At 36.6% G+C, this 20,433-nt stretch overlaps 1 protein-coding gene across 1 annotated transcript in view; it reads left to right on the top strand.

Annotated features, from left to right (window-relative positions):
* The window catches only part of kcnq1.2 (potassium voltage-gated channel, KQT-like subfamily, member 1.2), a 147,348-nt gene that overhangs the window by 92,541 nt on the left and 34,374 nt on the right, over window positions 1-20,433 (top strand). Inside the window, exons 13-16 of the mRNA XM_046858676.1 lie at window positions 5,275-5,350; window positions 5,700-5,794; window positions 5,976-6,016; window positions 7,156-7,217. Of these exons, the coding sequence (XP_046714632.1) occupies window positions 5,275-5,350; window positions 5,700-5,794; window positions 5,976-6,016; window positions 7,156-7,217 (274 nt within the window). The remainder of the gene's footprint in view (window positions 1-5,274; window positions 5,351-5,699; window positions 5,795-5,975; window positions 6,017-7,155; window positions 7,218-20,433) is intronic.

Here is a 20,433-nt window from a genome sequence, read left to right as displayed (position 1 = left end):
ATTTTTATCTGCCTACATGTCAAGTCAAGTCAAGTCAAGTTTATTTCTATAGCGCTTTTCACAACAGACATTGTCTCAAAGCAGCTTCACTGAAATCAACAGTCAAGGTGAATGGTGTGCATTTATCCCTGATAAGCAGCCGTGGTGACTGTGACAAGGAAAAACTCCCTTAGATGTTATGAGGAAAAAACCTTTGGAGGAACCAGATTCAAGAACCCGTCCTCATTTGGGCGACATCAAGAGTTTGATCATATTAAGAGTTTGATCATACATGTTCGATATCACAACACAACAAATCTGAGCAGGCAAAATCACAGAGGAGATTTTAAATTATAACTGAAAATAGCCATCAAGGAACCACATCGAAAGTTGTTCATGTGTATTGCTGCAAAAATTACTTATTCTGGTTTTATCTGCTTATGGCATTAGGAAATTGTGAAATTATTTGCTTTGCATTTTCACCAACCCCCATTTTAGCTTGGAGAATCCAACCAATAGCTTATCCATTAGCTTACATTCCTGTTCACACAGCTAGCATCTGGGAAAGGTGGCCTCTAAATCTTTTCAAACTGTTGCTCCTGCTGCATCACAGAGCAGTGTAACCTGCTTAAATATCCACTGCTGTGTTCGATAAACCTCTGTATTTGAGCTACAAAGTGGAAAAACCCACTGATACCTCCATGCTCATGTTTTATTAGGAACATCATAGCCAGCTAATTGCACAGTGAGTGTTCTAGATGTGAGGAGTGAATACATTATGTCTGCATGTTAATTTATTTATGAGCAAATATTAGTATAACTCACAGTTGAGGACATAATTTTAATGTTGTCCTATTCTTGCCTGATATTGGATTTTGACTGCTCAACAGTACTGGGTTTTCTTTGTTGTATTTTTTGTTTTAAGATGCACTAAATATTTCCAATTGGTGAAAGCCACTACAAAGCCATGCTGTTGTCATGATGCAGTCTGCAGTTTTACATGGTCCTGCTAAAATAATCAAGGTCTTCCTCGAAAAAGATATTGTCTGATGGAAACATATACTGCTATAAAACCTGGATGTATCTTTCAGCATTGATGGAGACTTTCCAGATGTGCAAGCTGTCCATTCCATAGGCACTTATTCTCCCCATACCATAAGAGATGCAGGCTTATGAACTGAATGCTGATAACATGCCGGAAAGTTTCTCAACTCTTTAGTATGGAGGATGCGGCCCTCGTGGTTGCCAAAAAGAATGTCTAATTTTGTTCATCTAAACACAGAAGAGTTTTCCACTTTGCCACAGATACTTTTTCATGAGCTTTTGCCCAGAGAAGACTTTTTTTTAATTATGTTTATATATGGCTTTTTCTTTGCATAATACAGCTTTACCTTGCATTTTTGGATGATATGGCGAACTGTGTTTACAGACAGTGATTTTCTTTCAGCATTCCTGAGCTTTCAGTGATGCCTATTACAGGAGCATGCCTATTTTTAACACAGTGTCATCTGAGAGCCCAAAGAACAAGGGCATCCAATATTGATTTTTGTCCTTGTCCCTTGCGCACAGAGATTTACACAGATTCTTAAAATATTTTGATGATATTGTGTTTTGTAAATTATATACTTAAAGTCTTTGAAATTTTGCATTGATAAACATTTGTAGATTCAGCTTTTTACAGATTGGTAAATTTCTTTCCTCTTTCCATCTTTCCATCTGAGAGTCTCTGACTATCTAAGATGCTCTTTTTAATACCCAACCATGTTACTGACCTGTTGACAATTAACCTCATTAGTTGGGAAATGTTCTTGCAGGTCTTTCTTGTTAGTACCATTTACTTTCCCAGCCTTTTGTTGTTTCTGTCTCAACTTTTTTGAGATGTGTTACTGCCATCAATTTTAAAATTACCTTCTGTTTTTTCTTAAAATGGTATAATTTCTCAGTTGAAATTTGTGATATGTTTTCTATGTTTTATTGTGAATAAAATATGGGTTTATGAGGTTTCCAAATCATTGCATTGTTTTTTTTACATTTTATCCAGCATCTCAACGTTCTTTAAACTTGGGGTTATAAAATGATTAGGAACAAAGGCACTAGGACAATTCTACATTCCTTTATAACCTCTTTATCTCTTATCTCTTTATGTCAATTGTTAAAAGCCGTCTTTAAGGAAAAATTGATTGAACTAAATTGAATATGTGTATATATATTATATATAATAGAGGGTTAAAAATAGGCCTCACTCTGGATGTTTGATAAACTGATTAACAGAAAGATAGCGAACAAAAAAGACATAATAGGGGACTGGGACAAAGGAAAATAAAGGTAAAAAATAAGAAGGACAGATGGAATAAGATAAGTCTTTGATGTGCATGTGTGTGTGTGTGTGTAAGTGTGGGTCCCCTCACTGTGTTTGTAGCTCTGTCCCTTCCTCTAATTAAGAGCTCCACTCTGCCTCTGACTGCTGACACCATGAAAGAGAGCGGGCTGAAGATAGAATTAGAGCAGCAATCAAAAGCAAACAAGTGTCCTGGCGGAGTTACTGTACACGAAACCATGCGGCACATGGAGTCGATTTTCGTCGTGTCGAGCTTCCCAATGACAACACACAGTGGCTCATCTAGACAGAGATGACATGAGACTCACAAATATGCGGTCTGTCTTTTGTGGTAAAGATGAAGGAAACTTTATGAAATGGCATTGTTTATGTGCAGGCGGGTTTTGTATATGTGTGTATGGGGGGGGTGTTTGTGCATGCAGGTGTAGGTATGTGTGAGAGAGAACAGGGTGCGGCAACATTCTTCTGAGCCAGACGTTTGTGATGTACAATTTTGTTTTGTGCATGATCAGAGGCCTAAAACAATCCTGCTTTGAACCTATTTTTCCTCTTCCACTCACTTTTCCTTTTCTTCTTACGTCTCTTAGCCTTCCCTTTTCTGTTTGCACATATTTATAACACAGAAGCCAGGAGAACCACAAGACTTTGAAGTAGGAGATATTTCGAGGCAGACATTAGAAGAATCTCACTATCATGGGGCTTTGTGTCACTGATAAGAGAAATATCTGCTTTAATCAGGATGAAACAAAACCAACGTCTCATTTTTAACATAAAATGGACACGCAGGAATACAAATGATGAGGGGCTGGAATGAAAATGTGGGATTTTGAACTGACACTAATGTAAAAAAAATTTTGGGGGGTTATTATGTAAGATACATACACACCAGTGGTGTAAAGTATTTAAGTAAATGTACTTTGTTACTGTAAGCAATTTTTTTTTTACTGTAACTGCTTTCTACCTTTACTGCATTTCAAAGAAATAAGCAACTTTTTCTCTCTACTCAACTACGTTCATGATTCAATATATGTACTTTTGACTCCACTTTGTTTTAAAGGACAATGACTGTTACCAATTATATTTTGCACCCCTGCTAAGATGTTGTCAAGGTTCAACCTTAGTGGCCTCTGAGCCAATTTTTCAATTAGAATCATTTACAAATACTTTGAGAACCAGCATTTTGTTAAAGTTGATAAAAAATATTTTCACTTTCTGACACTGAGATGTGCATCAAATCACAGTCAGCTTTAAATATTAGTTTTTTTATTTACCGTATTTTTCGGACTATAAGCCGCTACTTTTTTCACACGTTTTGAACCCCGCGGCTTAAACAACGATTTGGCTTGTTTATTAATTTTTCTGGGTTTTTCCCGGTTTCACAAACTTCAAGCCAAAAAACTGAACCCCATAACATTAGACCAATGAAATTTCCGAACGGAAACGAAAAAACGCACCTCACCTGTGTTCTGAGCTGCACGGCATTGGGAGAAAAAAAGTTTTTTTTAAACGCACGACGATGCCAAAAGATAAACTCCTGAGAGAAATAGTTGTAAAAGGAAGGAGGAAGACAGCAAACAATGACTTTGGTCGGCTACTGTTTAGATACAAGCCGTGTAACACGTTGAGTCTGGGTGAAGTAAGAGCTCGCTAACTCCAGTTGTAACAGAAATCATATAAGCACAGACAGGTTTCCAAAACTTGTGCTTTTTTATTTTTCTTGGCAACAGCGTTACGGGTTAGTCAAAGAAACTTAGAAATAAGCATCAGAAAATAATAAGAACATATTCCTCTGTCTTGCACACATGCAGTAATAGGGGAAAAAATGCGGCACCAGGCTATTCCCAAAATACCGCTATGCTCCTCAAGGAAGCGCAACATATTTCACCCGTTACACCGTGTAACAGACACTGTCTTTCGTTAAAGCCTGTGTAAAGTTCATCAGTTTCAATGTAGACAGGTGCGGCTTATTTATGTTTAAAATAAAAATCTTTGTCAAATTCAGTGGGTGCGCTTTATAGTCCGGAAATTACGGTATCTTCAATTATTTACTTTTATTTTATTTGTCCATTGATTACCAATGGTTCTTCTAATTTGTGACATGATCCTATAAATTTTATTTGTCAATTAAAGATAACTTTTTGAAAAAACTTGATTTACTACTTTGTCTTTTTTTTTTTTTTACCAACTTGTTGATCTTTGTTTTATGTTAATGTTTGGTTAATGCAGTGTTGAGGTGGATAATTTGATTTGTGTATTAGGAAATAAAACCTTAAAAATCAACTGTTTTTGGCTTTTACTAACATGTGTCTTGGTGTTGAGGACTAGTACATCTTGGAGCCTATGCTCAATTTGAATCAAATGCTCAAAAACTATTAAATTAGATACTCTAAGACTTTTTCTCAGGTCATATTAAAATTCTGTGACTTTTCAACTTAGAGTAAGTTTTGCAGTATAAGGTATCTATACTTTTACTCAAGTTTTTTTTTTTTTTTACCAACTTGTTGATCTTTGTTTTATGTTAATGTTTGGTTAATGCAGTGTTGAGGTGGATAATTTGATTTGTGTATTAGGAAATAAAACCTCAAAATCAACTGTTTTTGGCTTTTACTAACATGTGTCTTGGTGTTGAGGACTAGTACATCTTGGAGCCTATGCTCAATTTGAATCAAATGCTCAAAAACTATTAAATTAGATACTCTAAGACTTTTTCTCAGGTCATATTAAAATTCTGTGACTTTTCAACTTAGAGTAAGTTTTGCAGTATAAGGTATCTATACTTTTACTCAAGTTTTTTTTTTTTTTTTTTTTACCTCTGACTCACACACACATTCTCACACAGCCAAAAGATTTTCCATTGACTCATTCATTCACTGTTGATTTGACCACAACTTGTGGACAGAATTACTAGAAGAAAAGAGACAAAACCAAATGTGTGTGTTTATGTGTGTGTTTTCCAGGCTTACTCATGCGCATCGATCTGCAATCAAGGTCATACGGAGAATGCAATATTTTGTAGCTAGACGAAAATTTCAGGTACACACATTTTTCATTCATATTTGAGCATAAAATATTTTTCTATCATTTATACATCCTACATATTATACAGGAACTAATGATTCATTTCACAGCTACATTTTAATATTCCACATCATCAAACATGGGGGTTTGCTTTAGAGTGGGTATTGTTGTATTCGCAGCGCATTTAAGGAGAATGCAAAACCCGAACGCCTCGCATTGTTTTGTTTTCGTCTGGGCACTTGCACTTAATCAGGCGCATTTCTGGTTAACTTGTTGAATAACACTGTCATGGTAACAAAGCGTGGAAGTTGGAGGCCCTGAGGGACGCTAGCTTTCATCCACACTTTGTCTTCATGCTGGACAGCAAGCGAGGAAACCATACGACGTGCGAGACGTGATCGAGCAGTATTCCCAGGGCCACCTAAACATGATGGTCCGCATTAAAGAGCTGCAGAGACGGTGAGACAACAACAACACCCCCAACAACAACTGTAGCTTTCCTTTCACATCTTTCTGTAGAGCTGTTGGGAGGGGGCTTGGGAAAGGGAAAGAGGAGGAGGGGGGGAGTGTTGAGAGGGGCATTAGCGTTCTGAAACAATCAATGCATATTTCATTGTTTCCTGCTGTTTTCCTTTACTAGGATGGACCACACGTTGGGAAAGCCAGGAATGTTCCTGCCAGGTACATATCATTACTACCACATCCTCAATGACCTTGAAAGTGTCAATAAAGTTTACACAGATGTCTATACATTGTCTCTGCAGACTAAATATGACATATATGGGGTGTTTCTACAACAACAAACATTTTTATGTGGTGAAATACCTTACACCTTGGCCAAAACAGTCTACTCTGCTGTTGTAAAGATAAAGATGGCTTTATACTAGCTGTAACACAAAAAAACTGAATATATATTTGAAAACTATGTGAATGTTGAACACCGTAATTTCAATGGTGTCTTGAAATAGATCATCCAGTTTATCCCAGAGAATTTCAATAGGATTTATTCATTGTCTTATTGTACAGTATGTTGAAATCAGTTCCAATAGGCTGCAGACATGTTGGTTCATTATTCCTTTCACCCGGAAAAAGTCTCCAATCTTCCCTACACCAAAACAATGGTTTAGACCAAAATTGGGCTTCTTTTTTTACTACAGTAGTTCGACATCTTTACTATTAGAAACAAGCAGAAGCAGAAAAACAAGTGCAGAGGTAAAAACATTCAATATACATAGATACACCTAAAGCCTTGCTAAAGTAAATGGGATTTCCATTCATTTGGATGAATTTTAGGCTTTGATTATGTTATTTAATAGTGAAAAGGCGTGCTGTATTTATATGGGATCAGACACCCAGTATGGAAATTGTTCTTTTATAAACCATGCGCTAACAATCATCAAAATAAAGAGGAGCACTAATACACAGTGTACACATGAAAACAGACAAATTCAGGACAGGACTGGATTATTTCAGCAGCCATGTTTACATTCATTTCAAATCCTCTGATTAGTTTAATGAGACCTGTGTGGAGCCGATGGTCACAGATGCATTTAGTACAATTTTTATATTACATTTTTGTATCACTAATCCAAAGTTCATTTGTTTTCAAGATCCTTTAGTCAGAAAATCATCAGGGTCAGATTTTGCCTCTGTATTCTGAATTTCAAAAATGTGCCTATTTAATGCAAATTATGTAAGCTTCAACCCAAACATTTCTTCTAACTACTTGTATAATCTGGCAACTTTGGGAAGGTGAACATTTAAAAATCCACTAAATAACAACGTAAAATGTTTATATATGTTTTTTGTTTTCGTTACAGAAAAAGGAGTGGACAAGGAGTACCACACTATTGGAGCCAGGCTGATCAGGCTCGAAGATAGGGTGAGTGTGGAAGTGAGTGAGTGAGTATGTGTGCGTGTGTGTGTGTGTGTGTGTGTGTGTGTGTGTGTTTGTGTGTGTGTGTGTGTCTCAGACTAAGCTCCTTCGGATGTTCTGATATCTGGATGTTCTTTTGAATCTTCCTCTATGATAGTATCCACACTATCTAATACAGATCGAGTGTTTTGACTGGCTCATTTAAGCACATCTTTCTCTTACACACGCACACCCGCACACACACACACACACACACACACACACACACACACACACACACACACACACACAGAGTACTCAGTAGTACTCAGTAGTCTGGATTCTCAAACGTTGTTTTGTCAAAACAGTTGAAATGATAGCACAATCTTTATGTTGCCTTCTACAATCAGACCATCAACCAAAGTTTTCCTGTTGTTCAGGTTCTAGAGTAAGATGAACATGTCATAGTTAGTACAGTGATTGTAAACATAAATAGAGACATAAAACATAAAAAGATTATAAATAGTCTTACTATAAAATCATTTTATCATTTGTCTTTCCCGTTGTTTCCAAGTCTACTTGGCAACTATCACAGTTACAAATTTATTTATTTAATCCGGAATAAATCTGACTGATTAATTTTTTTTTTTTACTTGATTAAAGCAACTTGAAAAGCTACTTTTAATGCTATTTTAAATAATATTTATTTATTTGTTTTTTTATTAGTTTGTTAATTTGTTTGTTTGTAACATTTTATATAATTAAGCCAGTTCGAGGTCATATCAAATTCTTAAAATTTATTTAAGTGCAGATGTAACTTATTATATAAAGCTCATCCGGAAAAATATTAACAACGCTTCACTTTTTCCACATTTTGTTATGTTACACTATGTTACAGTTAAGCATTCAATACTTTGTTGAAGCACTTTTGGCACCAATTACAGCCTCAAGGCTTTTTGAGTTTGATGCTACAAGATTGGCACCTATTTTTGGGAAGTTTCTCTCATTCTCCTTTGCAGAAACTCTCAAGCTCCATCAGGTTGGATGGGAAGCGTCAGTGCACAGCCATTTTCATATCTCTCCAGAGATGTTTAATCAGGTTCAAGTCCTGGCTCTGGCTGGGCCACTCAAGCACATTCACAGAGTGATCCTGTAGCCACTCCTTTGTTATCTTGGCTGTGTGCCATTGTGCTGTTGGAAGATGAACCGTTGCCCCAGTCTGAGGTCCAGAGCATTCTGGAGCAGTTTTTCATCTCTGTACATTGCTGCATTCATCTTTTACTCGATTCTGACACAGTCTCCCTGCCACTGAAAAGCATCCCCACAGCATGATGCTGCCACCACCATGCTTCACTGTAGGGATAGTATTGGCCAGGCGATGAGCGGTGCCTGGTTTCCTCCAGACATGATGCTTGGCATTCAAGGAACATGGAAAGAGGTTAATCTTTGTTTATTATGGTCTGAGAGTCTTTCATGTGCCTTTTGGCAAACTCTAGGTGGGCTGTCATGTGCCATTTACTAAGGAGTGGCTTCCATCTGGTCACTCTACTATACAGGCCTCATTGCTGAGTGCTGCATAGATGGTTTTCTTCTGGAAATTTCTCCTTTCTCCAAAGAGAAACGCTGGACCTCTTTCAAAATGACTATCAGGTTCTTAGTCACCTCCCTGACTGAGGCCCTTTTCCCCCACTGTGCGGCCAACTCTAGGATGAGTTCTGGTGGTTCCAAACCTCTTTCATTTACAGATGACGGAGGCCACTGTGCTCAATGGGACCTTCAATGGTGCAGAAATTTTTCTCAGATTTGTGCCTCAGAACAATCCTGTCTCTGAGGTCTACAGACAATTTCTTTCACTTTATGGGTTGGTTTGTGCTCTGACATGCACTGTTAACTGTGGGACCTCATATAGACAGGTGTGTGCCTTTCCGAATCATGTCTAATCAACTGAATTTACCACAGGTGGTAGAGTTGTAGAAACATCTCAAGCATGATCAGTGGAAACAGGATGCACCTGAGCTCAATTTTGAGTGTCGTTTCAAAGGCTGTGAATACTCATGCACATGTGATTTTTTTTTTTTTTAAACATTTGCAAAGATTTCAAACAAACTTCTTTCACATTGTCATTATGGGGTATTTTTTGTAGAATTTTGAGGAAAATAATGAACTTAATCCATTTTGGAATTAAGGCTATAACATAACAAAATGTGGAAAAAGTGAAGCACTGTGAATATTTTCCGGATGCAACTCTGAGAGATGCGTCTCTCAGGTTAGGCTATATTGAAAATCAGATACGGCAGTAATGCATTTTGCAAAAAAAAAAAAAAAACCCTAAACAAACAAGCAGTGATTAATACAAGACATATGTGTATTTGGTGACCCATAAGCATCCAATTATTTCGAGAAAAACACAAGACCACATTTTGAAAACAAAATGTTTATATTATTACTGTTGTAATTCCTGCTCAGGGTTGGAATCAAAAGCAGATCTGAATATCAGATATCAATCTTCCAAATCCTTTAATACCAAATCTGTAAATAAAAGTGAGACTTTTTTTGCAAACAGTACCAGTGATTATCTTCTGCCTTCTGGGGTACATGATAGTCAGTGTCTTGGTTTGGTGATAGTGTTACCATTTGAATGATAAAAGTCAACAAACACTTGGTTATAACAGGGTCTGGATGTTTGAAGTGGGACCATGTTAAAGGTGGTAAAGTGTAGCTTCATTGTACTACATCTCTCTTAATGCTAATAAGAATGAAAAGAGGTTGAATACATGTGGAAATAATAAGGAATTTACACAAAGAGAGTTAAAACAAGGAATTAAATTCTATTCAATTCTATTCTATTCTATTCATATAGTCATTTTAACAATAGACAGTGTCCAAAAGCAGCTTTACAGAAGACTTTACACCCTTGTGCACAGAGATTTCCCCAGATTATTTGAAACCTTTTATGATTCCATGTACTGTAAATAATGAGATCTTTAACTGTTTTGCAATTTTATGTTGAGGAACATTATTCTGAAATTTTACATATCGGTGAAGCTCAGCCCATCTTAACTTCTGAGAGACTTTTCCTCTTTCCTCCTCATTATCTCACTGACCTGTTGACAGTTAACGAAATTGTTTCTTTAACGGTTGAGTTTTAATAACACTTACTTTTTCAGACTTTTGTTGCTACGTCTCAACTTTTTTGAGGCGTGTTGCCCTCATCAAATTCAAAATAACTCTTTTTTTTTTTTAAACATTTGCAAAGATTTCAAACAAACTTCTTTCACATTGTCATTATGGGGTATTTTTTGTAGAATTTTGAGGAAAATAATGAACTTAATCCATTTTGGAATTAAGGCTATAACATAACAAAATGTGGAAAAAGTGAAGCACTGTGAATATTTTCCGGATGCAACTCTGAGAGATGCGTCTCTCAGGTTAGGCTATATTGAAAATCAGATACGGCAGTAATGCATTTTGCAAAAAAAAAAAACCCTAAACAAACAAGCAGTGATTAATACAAGACATATGTGTATTTGGTGACCCATAAGCATCCAATTATTTTGAGAAAAACACAAGACCACATTTTGAAAACAAAATGTTTATATTATTACTGTTGTAATTCCCTGCTTAGGGGTTGGAATCAAAACAGATCTGAATATCAGATATCAATCTTCCAAATCCTTTAATACCAAATCTGTAAATAAAAGTGAGACTTTTTTTGCAAACAGTACCAGTGATTATCTTCTGCCTTCTGGGGTACATGATAGTCAGTGTCTTGGTTTGGTGATAGTGTTACCATTTTAATGATAAAAGTCAACAAACACTTGGTTATAACAGGGTCTGGATGTTTGAAGTGGGACCATGTTAAAGGTGGTAAAGTGTAGCTTCATTGTACTACATCTCTCTTAATGCTAATAAGAATGAAAAGAGGTTGAATACATGTGGAAATAATAAGGAATTTACACAAAGAGAGTTAAAACAAGGAATTAAATTCTATTCAATTCTATTCTATTCTATTCATATAGTCATTTTAACAATAGACAGTGTCCAAAAGCAGCTTTACAGAAGACTTTACACCCTTGTGCACAGAGATTTCCCCAGATTATTTGAAACCTTTTATGATTCCATGTACTGTAAATAATGAGATCTTTAACTGTTTTGCAATTTTATGTTGAGGAACATTATTCTGAAATTTTACATATCGGTGAAGCTCAGCCCATCTTAACTTCTGAGAGACTTTTCCTCTTTCCTCCTCATTATCTCACTGACCTGTTGACAGTTAACCGAAATTGTTTCTTTAACGGTTGAGTTTTAATAACACTTACTTTTTCAGACTTTTGTTGCTACGTCTCAACTTTTTTGAGACGTGTTGCCACCATCAAATTCAAAATAACTCTTTTTTTTTTTTTAAATGGTACATTTCCTCAATTTAAACATTTAATATGCTTTCCATGTTTTATTGTGAATAGACTATGGATTTATGAGATTTGGACACAGTGTCCCAATTTTTTTTGTAATTAGAGTTGTAAATTTCAGCATCAAAAATTCCTGTACGTTTCTCTTTAATGAACAACCATGTAGCAAAGAAAAACTCCTTACATCATTTGCCCCAAAATATTATCCTATTTTACTTACAGCTGTTCTGTATTGTTCTTGTGTTTAAAATAAAACTAGAGAATTCACACTAAACAATACTTATGCATAGGCCGTCAATACATCTGAGTCTGTGTACATGCATGAGAATTCGATGAGTAACTGCTAGGCGTATCCTTGTTTTGTGTTGCATGGCACTACTTACAGGGCAGCCTTAGTATGATGGCTTTCTGCCAAACAAGCACCCTGGCACATGTTCTGGGCTTCATGGCCCAGTCCCAACTCACTGCACTCTTCTGTCTAGCCTGTGAAGTCCTTTTCCTCTAAAATGTTTTGCTTGTCTCTGGCAGCCATGCCAATGAACCAAATAATCCATCCATCACTGTGACCCATGTCCTGTTCAGCATATCTCTAATTGTCTTTCTAATTAGAAACATATGCCTAATGCAACATGGTGGACAGGGTACTATTAAACTACTGAGGACAATTGCTGATAAAGCTAAGGGTGTGAGCTAATAAACGCTCATGATCTAAAATATAGTCATACATTTATACATTTTGTCATGTTTAATGTCCTAGGAAACCTATTTATTGGTTTCATATTGGTCTTATATGCACATTATACGCATTTACAAAGAAGCTAGTGACTCCTATCAGATTCTACGTCTATTGTTGTATTTTAGGCAATTACAAAGGTTGTGATATATGGTTGAACTGATATTACTTGTCCCATGCAATGTGTGGGTGTGTCCAGAATTGAGTTAAGTGAGGATAACGTTAATTCCTAAATTGCCCTGTTGATATTAAGACCTCAGATATTAGTTCATTTCAGACAGTTGCACAAGAGCTTGAAGTAAACAGAGATTCCTCAGTTACACTCTAATCTGATCTGAAAATTGATGTATTAAGTCCAGTGTCTGACTGTTTATCCACCGTATATAACACCAAAAATAATAATTAATAATTAATTAATAATTATATATATATATATATATATATATATATATATATATATATATATATATATATATATATATGGCAGAAAATATATGTAGTACAAAAGTATGTTGCCGTATGTTCAGCTTTGACATAAACCCTATTGACCACCTTTGGGATGAATTGGAACACACCCCAGACACCTACATCAGTACCTGACTTTACAACACCCTTGTGGGTGAATCAGCACAGATCCCAACAAACACACTCCAAAATCTACTGAAACATAAAGAAAAAAGTAAGCAGACAAATGCTTTGGATATATCAAATAAAAAACATATTTCCATTTTTATAACATTAAACTGAACTAAACAAAAACATCAAGAAACTAAAAAAAAAATAAAAATAAAAAAATAAGATAATTACAGTTTCATGGCTTCGATAATTTTCAATTATAATAATAAAATAAATACATAAATAAAATATTTAAAAAAAATTTATATTACATGTTGGATCAAGTGTTATTTTATAATTAATATTGAAATGTGGAAGCCATATTGTTAAAGGAAAATGTAGCTCAGATTCAGGACAACCTGCCAAGTAAAAGTAAAAGTTTAAAAGCCTACTGTGATAATTTTATCCTTTGGTATATGAACAGTAAAACAATGCTGGTACCATTCTCTTTTTCTTGATGAATTGTCTGGACGATTATCCAATCTGACTGGCTATTGTGTTCTCCTATACAAAGAGTCTGAAATCAATGGGCTGGGATGGGATCGGATTTGCAACTTCAAACTATGCACTTGTCCAAGCATGTTAGGAAGTCTGTGGTTCTAATAAAATATTGACTAATAAAAACTACAAAGAAAAAAAACAGGCACAAATGTTTGTAAGAAACCAAGCTAAAGCTAAGTAATTCAATATTTCTCCTCCAAGCAGATGCTCATCCTGTATTTTGAAGTGAGAGCAAAGCCAGCGTAGTTGTGTCCACTTTGTAGTTTCATGGCTCTCCGTATGCTTCAGGGCAGCAGGTGTGTGAACTGACTGACCCTGACAACATACATACACACACACACACACACACACACACACACACACACGCACATCTGGACCGAGTGTGTTTCCATGTTTTTGGATTTCCTGGAGCAGGGCACAAAGAGATGGTTTAAAAGCAATTCCACAGGAGGCACAGTGAATGTAATTATAGGCAAACAAATGGCAAACATAGATGATTATTATATATAGTATATATTAAGGATATAGTTTTGAAAATAACATAAAATTGTGAAAAGATATAAAGTTTGGGATTCCTAAAAAAATAAATAAATAAATAATTGAAAAAACAGGGGCATTAAGCAAAACTGTGACCCAATAGAAAGTAGTAGAAAATACCATGTTGTTTTACTCGCTCTTTCTGTGGTTCTCTCTTTCTTTCAGTTCTCCTTACCTCCTTTTTTAGTCCTTTCTTGCCATTTGCATGAATCCATTTGTCTTTTTTTTTATTTTGTAGTGCCAAACGTTTTGAGGCATATGTCTGAAAGGCAGGTTGTGAGTAATACTCTCTTAATATGTCTGACCCAGACAGTGATTTATTCAGCTTGGACAGAGACACATATGCCAAAAACAAATGTCTCTTTCTGTCCAGACAAAGCCCATACCCCGATGAAGGTGTCTTTCTCCACTCCCTCGCAACCAAAAAGTCAGGACTTTGACTGTCTGCAGGCTTCATGAAGATAGATTACCTTAAATGACATCACGGCCTCACCCCATGTGACTAAGTGGTAAAGGCTGATCAGTCTTGTTGATGGCTGAACTGTTCTGACATGAAAAGTCAGTCAGTGGTTTCAAGCATATGGTTAATGCACACACACACACACACACACACACACGCACACACACACACAAACACCTGTTGTGCAGGACAATCCATCCCACCCTATCTAAGGCACATTCGCTGTATGCCTCTGGCTTATTGCAGGGTTGGTCCAGATTGCACGAACATGACTAGACTTGTGCACTTAATAGGGGATTACCTCGGAAGCACAGACCGTAGTAAGATGCAGAACATGTTCTTGGACATGTGCACTTTGTCTAACAAGAAATGTTGGGGTTGTTTTTTGTCCGAAGATTTATTTTATTCGTTCACTTATCTTCAACAAGAGCTTAATCTTGATCAGGACTGTGGTGAATACAAATCCAGGAATACTGTGGGGGAAGCAGGAAAATATCCTGGATGCAATACAGTACACCATACACACACATAAACACACACACACACACACACACACACACACACACACACACAATGACACCGTCATTCACACCTAGGAGCAATTTAGAGTCGAGTAGGACATGCACAGGCAATATTTAATCAGGAGCTGTAGGGTTGCAAATCTGGTGTTTATGAGTAGGACTGAAGCTATTAGTTACTTTGCTTCTTTTTTTTTTTATTCTCTAATAGCACCAGAACGACAGTAAACCCTCCCGCTAGTTTGCATTCCGCTAGTTAACACTAGCATTACCACAGCAAAGTTAAATCACAATATAAGGTGCGAAATGTCACTTTTTTAAGCCACTGCTAGTCTGCTAGTCTGCTGATCTGCTAGTCTGCTAGCTAGCAATGCACAGAGGCTGGTTTTGAATATTAATAACTGTTAGCTGGAGCTGGAGACTACTGAGTTTTGCATATACAAAGCCTGACTTGTCATATTTATTTCTGTTCTGTTTTTCATCGTTCATTATTCATACAAACAAAAACATTACAGTCTCTAAAAACAAGAAATGTTTTCACTGTGTTTGGAAAAAAATCATACCGGATTGCAGTGAAGAGGTGGAACGTATCTGACCATGGGGTAGAAAGTAAAGAAAAGGACCATAGCAAGTGGAAATATGTTTTCAGAATAAAGGAAGACACATTTATTTTAGCTTGGAAATTATTTTTCACTGACAGGAGCTTCTTTCCTTAGGCTATTCAACCACATACAAGATTTACAGTATGTACAACGACAAGTAAATATAAAAAGATTATATAGAAATTAATGTGACAAATAAATTCTGGATCCTGATTGATTACTTTGCTCATTTCTAGCATTTATTGCTAGAATAAAATAAAGTATCTGCCTCAAAGAAATACAAATTTCTAGTAAATAGGTTTAGTAATTTAGTATTTATTTTATTTCAATCCTTTAGAAAGTAATAATAGAAAAATGGCTTAAGAAAAAAAGCTTTTTCAGTTAAAAATATAGTTGTAAATGTGTTGACTAGTCATATTATTTTACAATTCCATTTTGAATGAATTTCTTTGTTCAATTTACTGAATATGTAAATGTCTTGGGATTGAAAGTCGGCTCTAAATGTTTCCTGAATCATTTTAAACAGGATTTGAAGTCTAGACAGACATTAGAGGTTGTGGAGACAGGTGTGTTCAGAGCAAATACGCGGTTCAAAGTGGTTCAGCCCTGGACCGAAGCTTGTCCATTTGTTGGAGCAAGAGCAGGTAGAAGCATGTCCAACCATACTAAGTAGTGCATTTATCTGCATTGTGACAGTTTTGATTTCACTCTCCACAGGCTAAAAAGCAATACTTTGCTCAACTGGCTAATAACACGCATCAGGGTTATTTTAGGCCGTTGTTAAGGGCAAATCTCTATTTCCTCATGCTCTTGCGTTTAAACTTGAACTCAATAAACTGGGTTCTATCAGATATAAGGGTAAAGGCAACGAAGGATCTTGTGGTCTCCTGGGCTGCTGCTGTGGGCTCTTTGAACTGTGTGAAGGGTAAAAATATGCCACAGATTGATTTAGGCTCAATTCATAAATGAAACAAAAGGAGGAAACTTGGCAAAGCGGTCCCCGGTCCAATACGCTCATCACTCAGGATGCATCCATGTCTGGACATGCTCCCAAATGTTCACTATAAGTTTGACCATTCATGATATGATCTATAATTTATCTATAAAAAAGACACTTATTTTACCTTATTAAACAATTTTTTTAACATTTGTTTTTCATAGGATGAGTTCTAATTTCCATAACAATAATTTCCAAAATAATTCTGGGCCTAAGGTTTTATATATATTTTTATATATATATATATATATATATATATATATATATATATATATATATATATATATATATATATATATATATATATAAATTGCCAAAAGTTGCGGACCCATAGTCACCGGTATGGTATGTGCTTTTTAGGCATCACATTACATTTAGTCCCAATTTGCTCTTAGAATTGCCTCCACTCTTCTGGGAAGATTTTCACTAGATTTTGGGTTGTGCCTATGGAGGTTTGTGCTCATTAGGGAACAAGAGTGTTAGTAAAGCCTCCAGTAAAGTAAAGAGCCTTTATAGCAGGAGATCTTCCACTCCAACCCATGCAAAGCATATCATCATGGCGTTTGCGAACAGGTTTCTGTCTCCTAGTTCAAATAAAGGGAAAATGTCATGCTAAAGACATCCTGTACAATTGGGTACCTTCAGCTTTTGCGATGACAGTTACAACCACATATGGCTGGGAAAGTCAGGTGTCCCAGTCCATATTGTGTATGTGTGTATATACAGTACATATAAATGTGCAACTTAGGAGAAGTTTCAGGTAAATGCAGGTTTCCTCACAGCAGGAGAAAAACAAAAATAGTAGTCTCTGCTTATCTAAACTGAAATTGTGAACAGGTAAAGACAGCCATCACTGTACATCATTTCTTATAGATTTCTATAGAGGGAAACATACAGTCAGTGGATAAATAAGTGCACCCTGGTACACTTCCCTTTTAATTGTGTACATTTGGTAAACCACATTTATATTACAACACATACTCACTCTCTCTTTCTCTTTTTTGTTCTCTTTCTCTCTCTCTTTTACACACACACACACACACACACACACACACACACACACACACACACACACACATTATTGCCAAAGCAGGTAGTGCAAATAGATTACACTAAGGGCTTTAAAAACAATACACATGTATCTACACCAAAATTTAGGACATTAGGCATTTCAATGTCTCTCAGTGTTGCTGTGTGTCCATCACTGAGGAAGTTTATCCGCATGGCAGAAGGTGTGGGAATTTGGATGTTTTTGTGTGATCTATTCAGAAAAAAAAAATTGGCTGTATTTTTGACAGCAACAGAGCAGGAAGTGTCTTAAGCTCACCGCTTGTACGGAGTACATAGTCTCACTTCTGTGGGCAGCCGGGTCCTCCTGTGTCTCACTTTCTCCACAGATGCTCTCTCTTTCTTTCTTTCTCTCTCTCTGTCTTTCTGCTCACTACACAACTGCATTGATGCAAAGGAACAAGTATGAAAGGGTTAAGAACAGGTCAGAAAGGTTTGATTGGTCTCGTAAAGTTTCCTTTCTTCATAGACTATTCAGCATTAATTCAGTCCGCAAAACTATTGAAAAGTTTCAACTAACTAGAATAAGAAAAATTATACATTTCAAAATTCATACTGAAGTGTACACACAGGGCAGGTCAGGTTTTTTTTACGTTCTGTTTTGTGTGTGTGTGTGTGTGTGGGCCTGTGCGCCAGCTCACCATGGTTAACCACCGCTTGTGTTACAGTGCATTACTCCACAGCGTTCCGGGGCCCCCTTTTTTACCCCCCACTTTCTTTTGCTCTATCACAAAATAGCAAAGCGAGGTGCAGAGAAACCTGATCAGGACTCCACCCTCTAAATAATACACCGCCAGCCCCTACTACAATAACACACTGTGGTGTTTGTCACTCGGATCTATCACATGATCTGCCCCATCAGACAGGCTGCAGCTGCATTCAGCCAGGGAAATGTTTTTGTTTACTTCAGACCAGGCTGAAGATGAAGACGCCAGACACGTGTGTGTGTGTGTGTGTGTGTGTGTGTGTGTGTGTGTGTGTGTGTGTGTGTGTGCAATATTATCCCAGGTCTGTGGCAGAGCTAGTGTAATCTAGTTGTAGTAGTAGTAGTATTAATCTAGTAATTTGTTGGGATATCACTATAATTATCATAGGTCTTTATATTTTTGTTCCTATTGAATAAATCCAGCTTAAAGTAGCTACACTGAGTAAGCAACTGAAAAAGTCATAGAGTGCAGGAAAATGTGATGACCCAGTAAAACACTCCAGACTATTCGTGAGAGGGATCCTTAATGGTAGGGTTGCTCAGTTTGCTGGGAGAAAGAGAAAAATCGAGAGCGAGAGAGAGAGCGAGAGAGAGAGAGAGAGAGAGAGAGAGAGAGAGAGATTAGGATGAGGGTAAGGCCGTGTGTGTTTTTGGTGTGTGTGCACACCACTGTCTATGTGTGTAGAGAGAAGGGGGGCTGCTTTAGCCCGACTGGAGCCACTATGGAGGAACAGAAGCAGAGTAATGAAGGGGTAGTGGTTTGTAGCTGAGCGTACATACGAGCAAACTCTTTCAATAGAGATGTAAGGTAGGAAGACGAGTGTCTAATCAGGGTACGTGCGCTCTCTTGTCCCCATAATGGTGCTTGGGTTAGTTCCTCAGTCTTGCATTTGAGTTTGCTGATACGTAACGATGTGGCTTTGTATGGCGGTGGTTCCACAAACGGGTTCTTCTGTCGATGTCTTTATGTCCTTATGATACACTTCTAAGCCATATTATTAATGCTATCTTTGTCCTTGTTGTTTTCTTTGTTTTTTTTTACCCTTTAAGAGTCAATACCTTGGACACAATTAGACAGAAAGTCGCTCGGTACCCAGACGCCGTCTATTGTTTTTAAGATTGCGCACCACATGTAATATAGTTTAAAGGTCTCGTTTATATTTGTCCCGTCACATTCAGAGGCATGAATGTTGCGGGTGCACTTTCAAGTCTACATTTACTTCCGAGTCAGTCATGGATTCCTGCTGTTCTGCTCAAGTACCTCAAGAGACTTTTTTTTAGAGAATTGAGGATCATTTAGCTTGTAATAAACATTGTAATTGTTTCAAATTGCACAATATTGCATCAGTGAAAAGCATTTACAAGGTTTACTCAGTACAAATAGAATTCAAATGTAGGCGTACCTTTGAAGTGGGCTTGAAGATTGCAATGGTGACCTTTTTTGTGATCTTGCATTTGTGATCTTGCATTCAATTCAATTTAATTCATTTTTATTTGTAGATCTTTATAGAGATAAAACTGGTATAAAAGAATTTACAGTAGTTTATCCCTAATGAGTGATCCAGTGGTGATTGTAGCATGGAATGAGTGCACATAACTTTTCAAAATTCATTAGTGGAAACTTTGTAATTATTATTATTACTATTTTTTTAAATTTGTTTTTATGATTAAATTCCAAATTTTTAATAAGCACTTAATTATTCAGGTACTCCCCGAGATACAATGGTTTAACTTACGAACCTTTTTCAATCTTGCGATGACTATAGCGATATAAAAAAATTGTAAATATATTTTGTTTCACGCAGCAGGTGCAGAAACAGTTTCAGCATATGCTCCACCCTCAACTCGCGAACTGGCGCTCGTCCACGTGCCCGCTGACACATACAGTATAATACTGTACATTGCTTTGTTTTGCCAAATTATTTACTGTTATTTGCATACAAATTGCATAATTTGTATTTTTTTACATTATGATGGGGACATCGGGCGCATCTCAGTCGTAACTCAGGCACTACCTGTATTTAAGTCAAGTCGAGATTATTTGTATAGCGCTTTTCACAACAGACATTGTCTTCAAGCAGCTTTACAGAATTAAGT

The sequence above is a fragment of the Silurus meridionalis genome, chromosome 10 (assembly GCF_014805685.1).
Source record: "Silurus meridionalis isolate SWU-2019-XX chromosome 10, ASM1480568v1, whole genome shotgun sequence".
Lineage (NCBI taxonomy): Eukaryota > Metazoa > Chordata > Actinopteri > Siluriformes > Siluridae > Silurus > Silurus meridionalis.
This window is presented reverse-complemented; position numbering and strand designations above follow the sequence as displayed.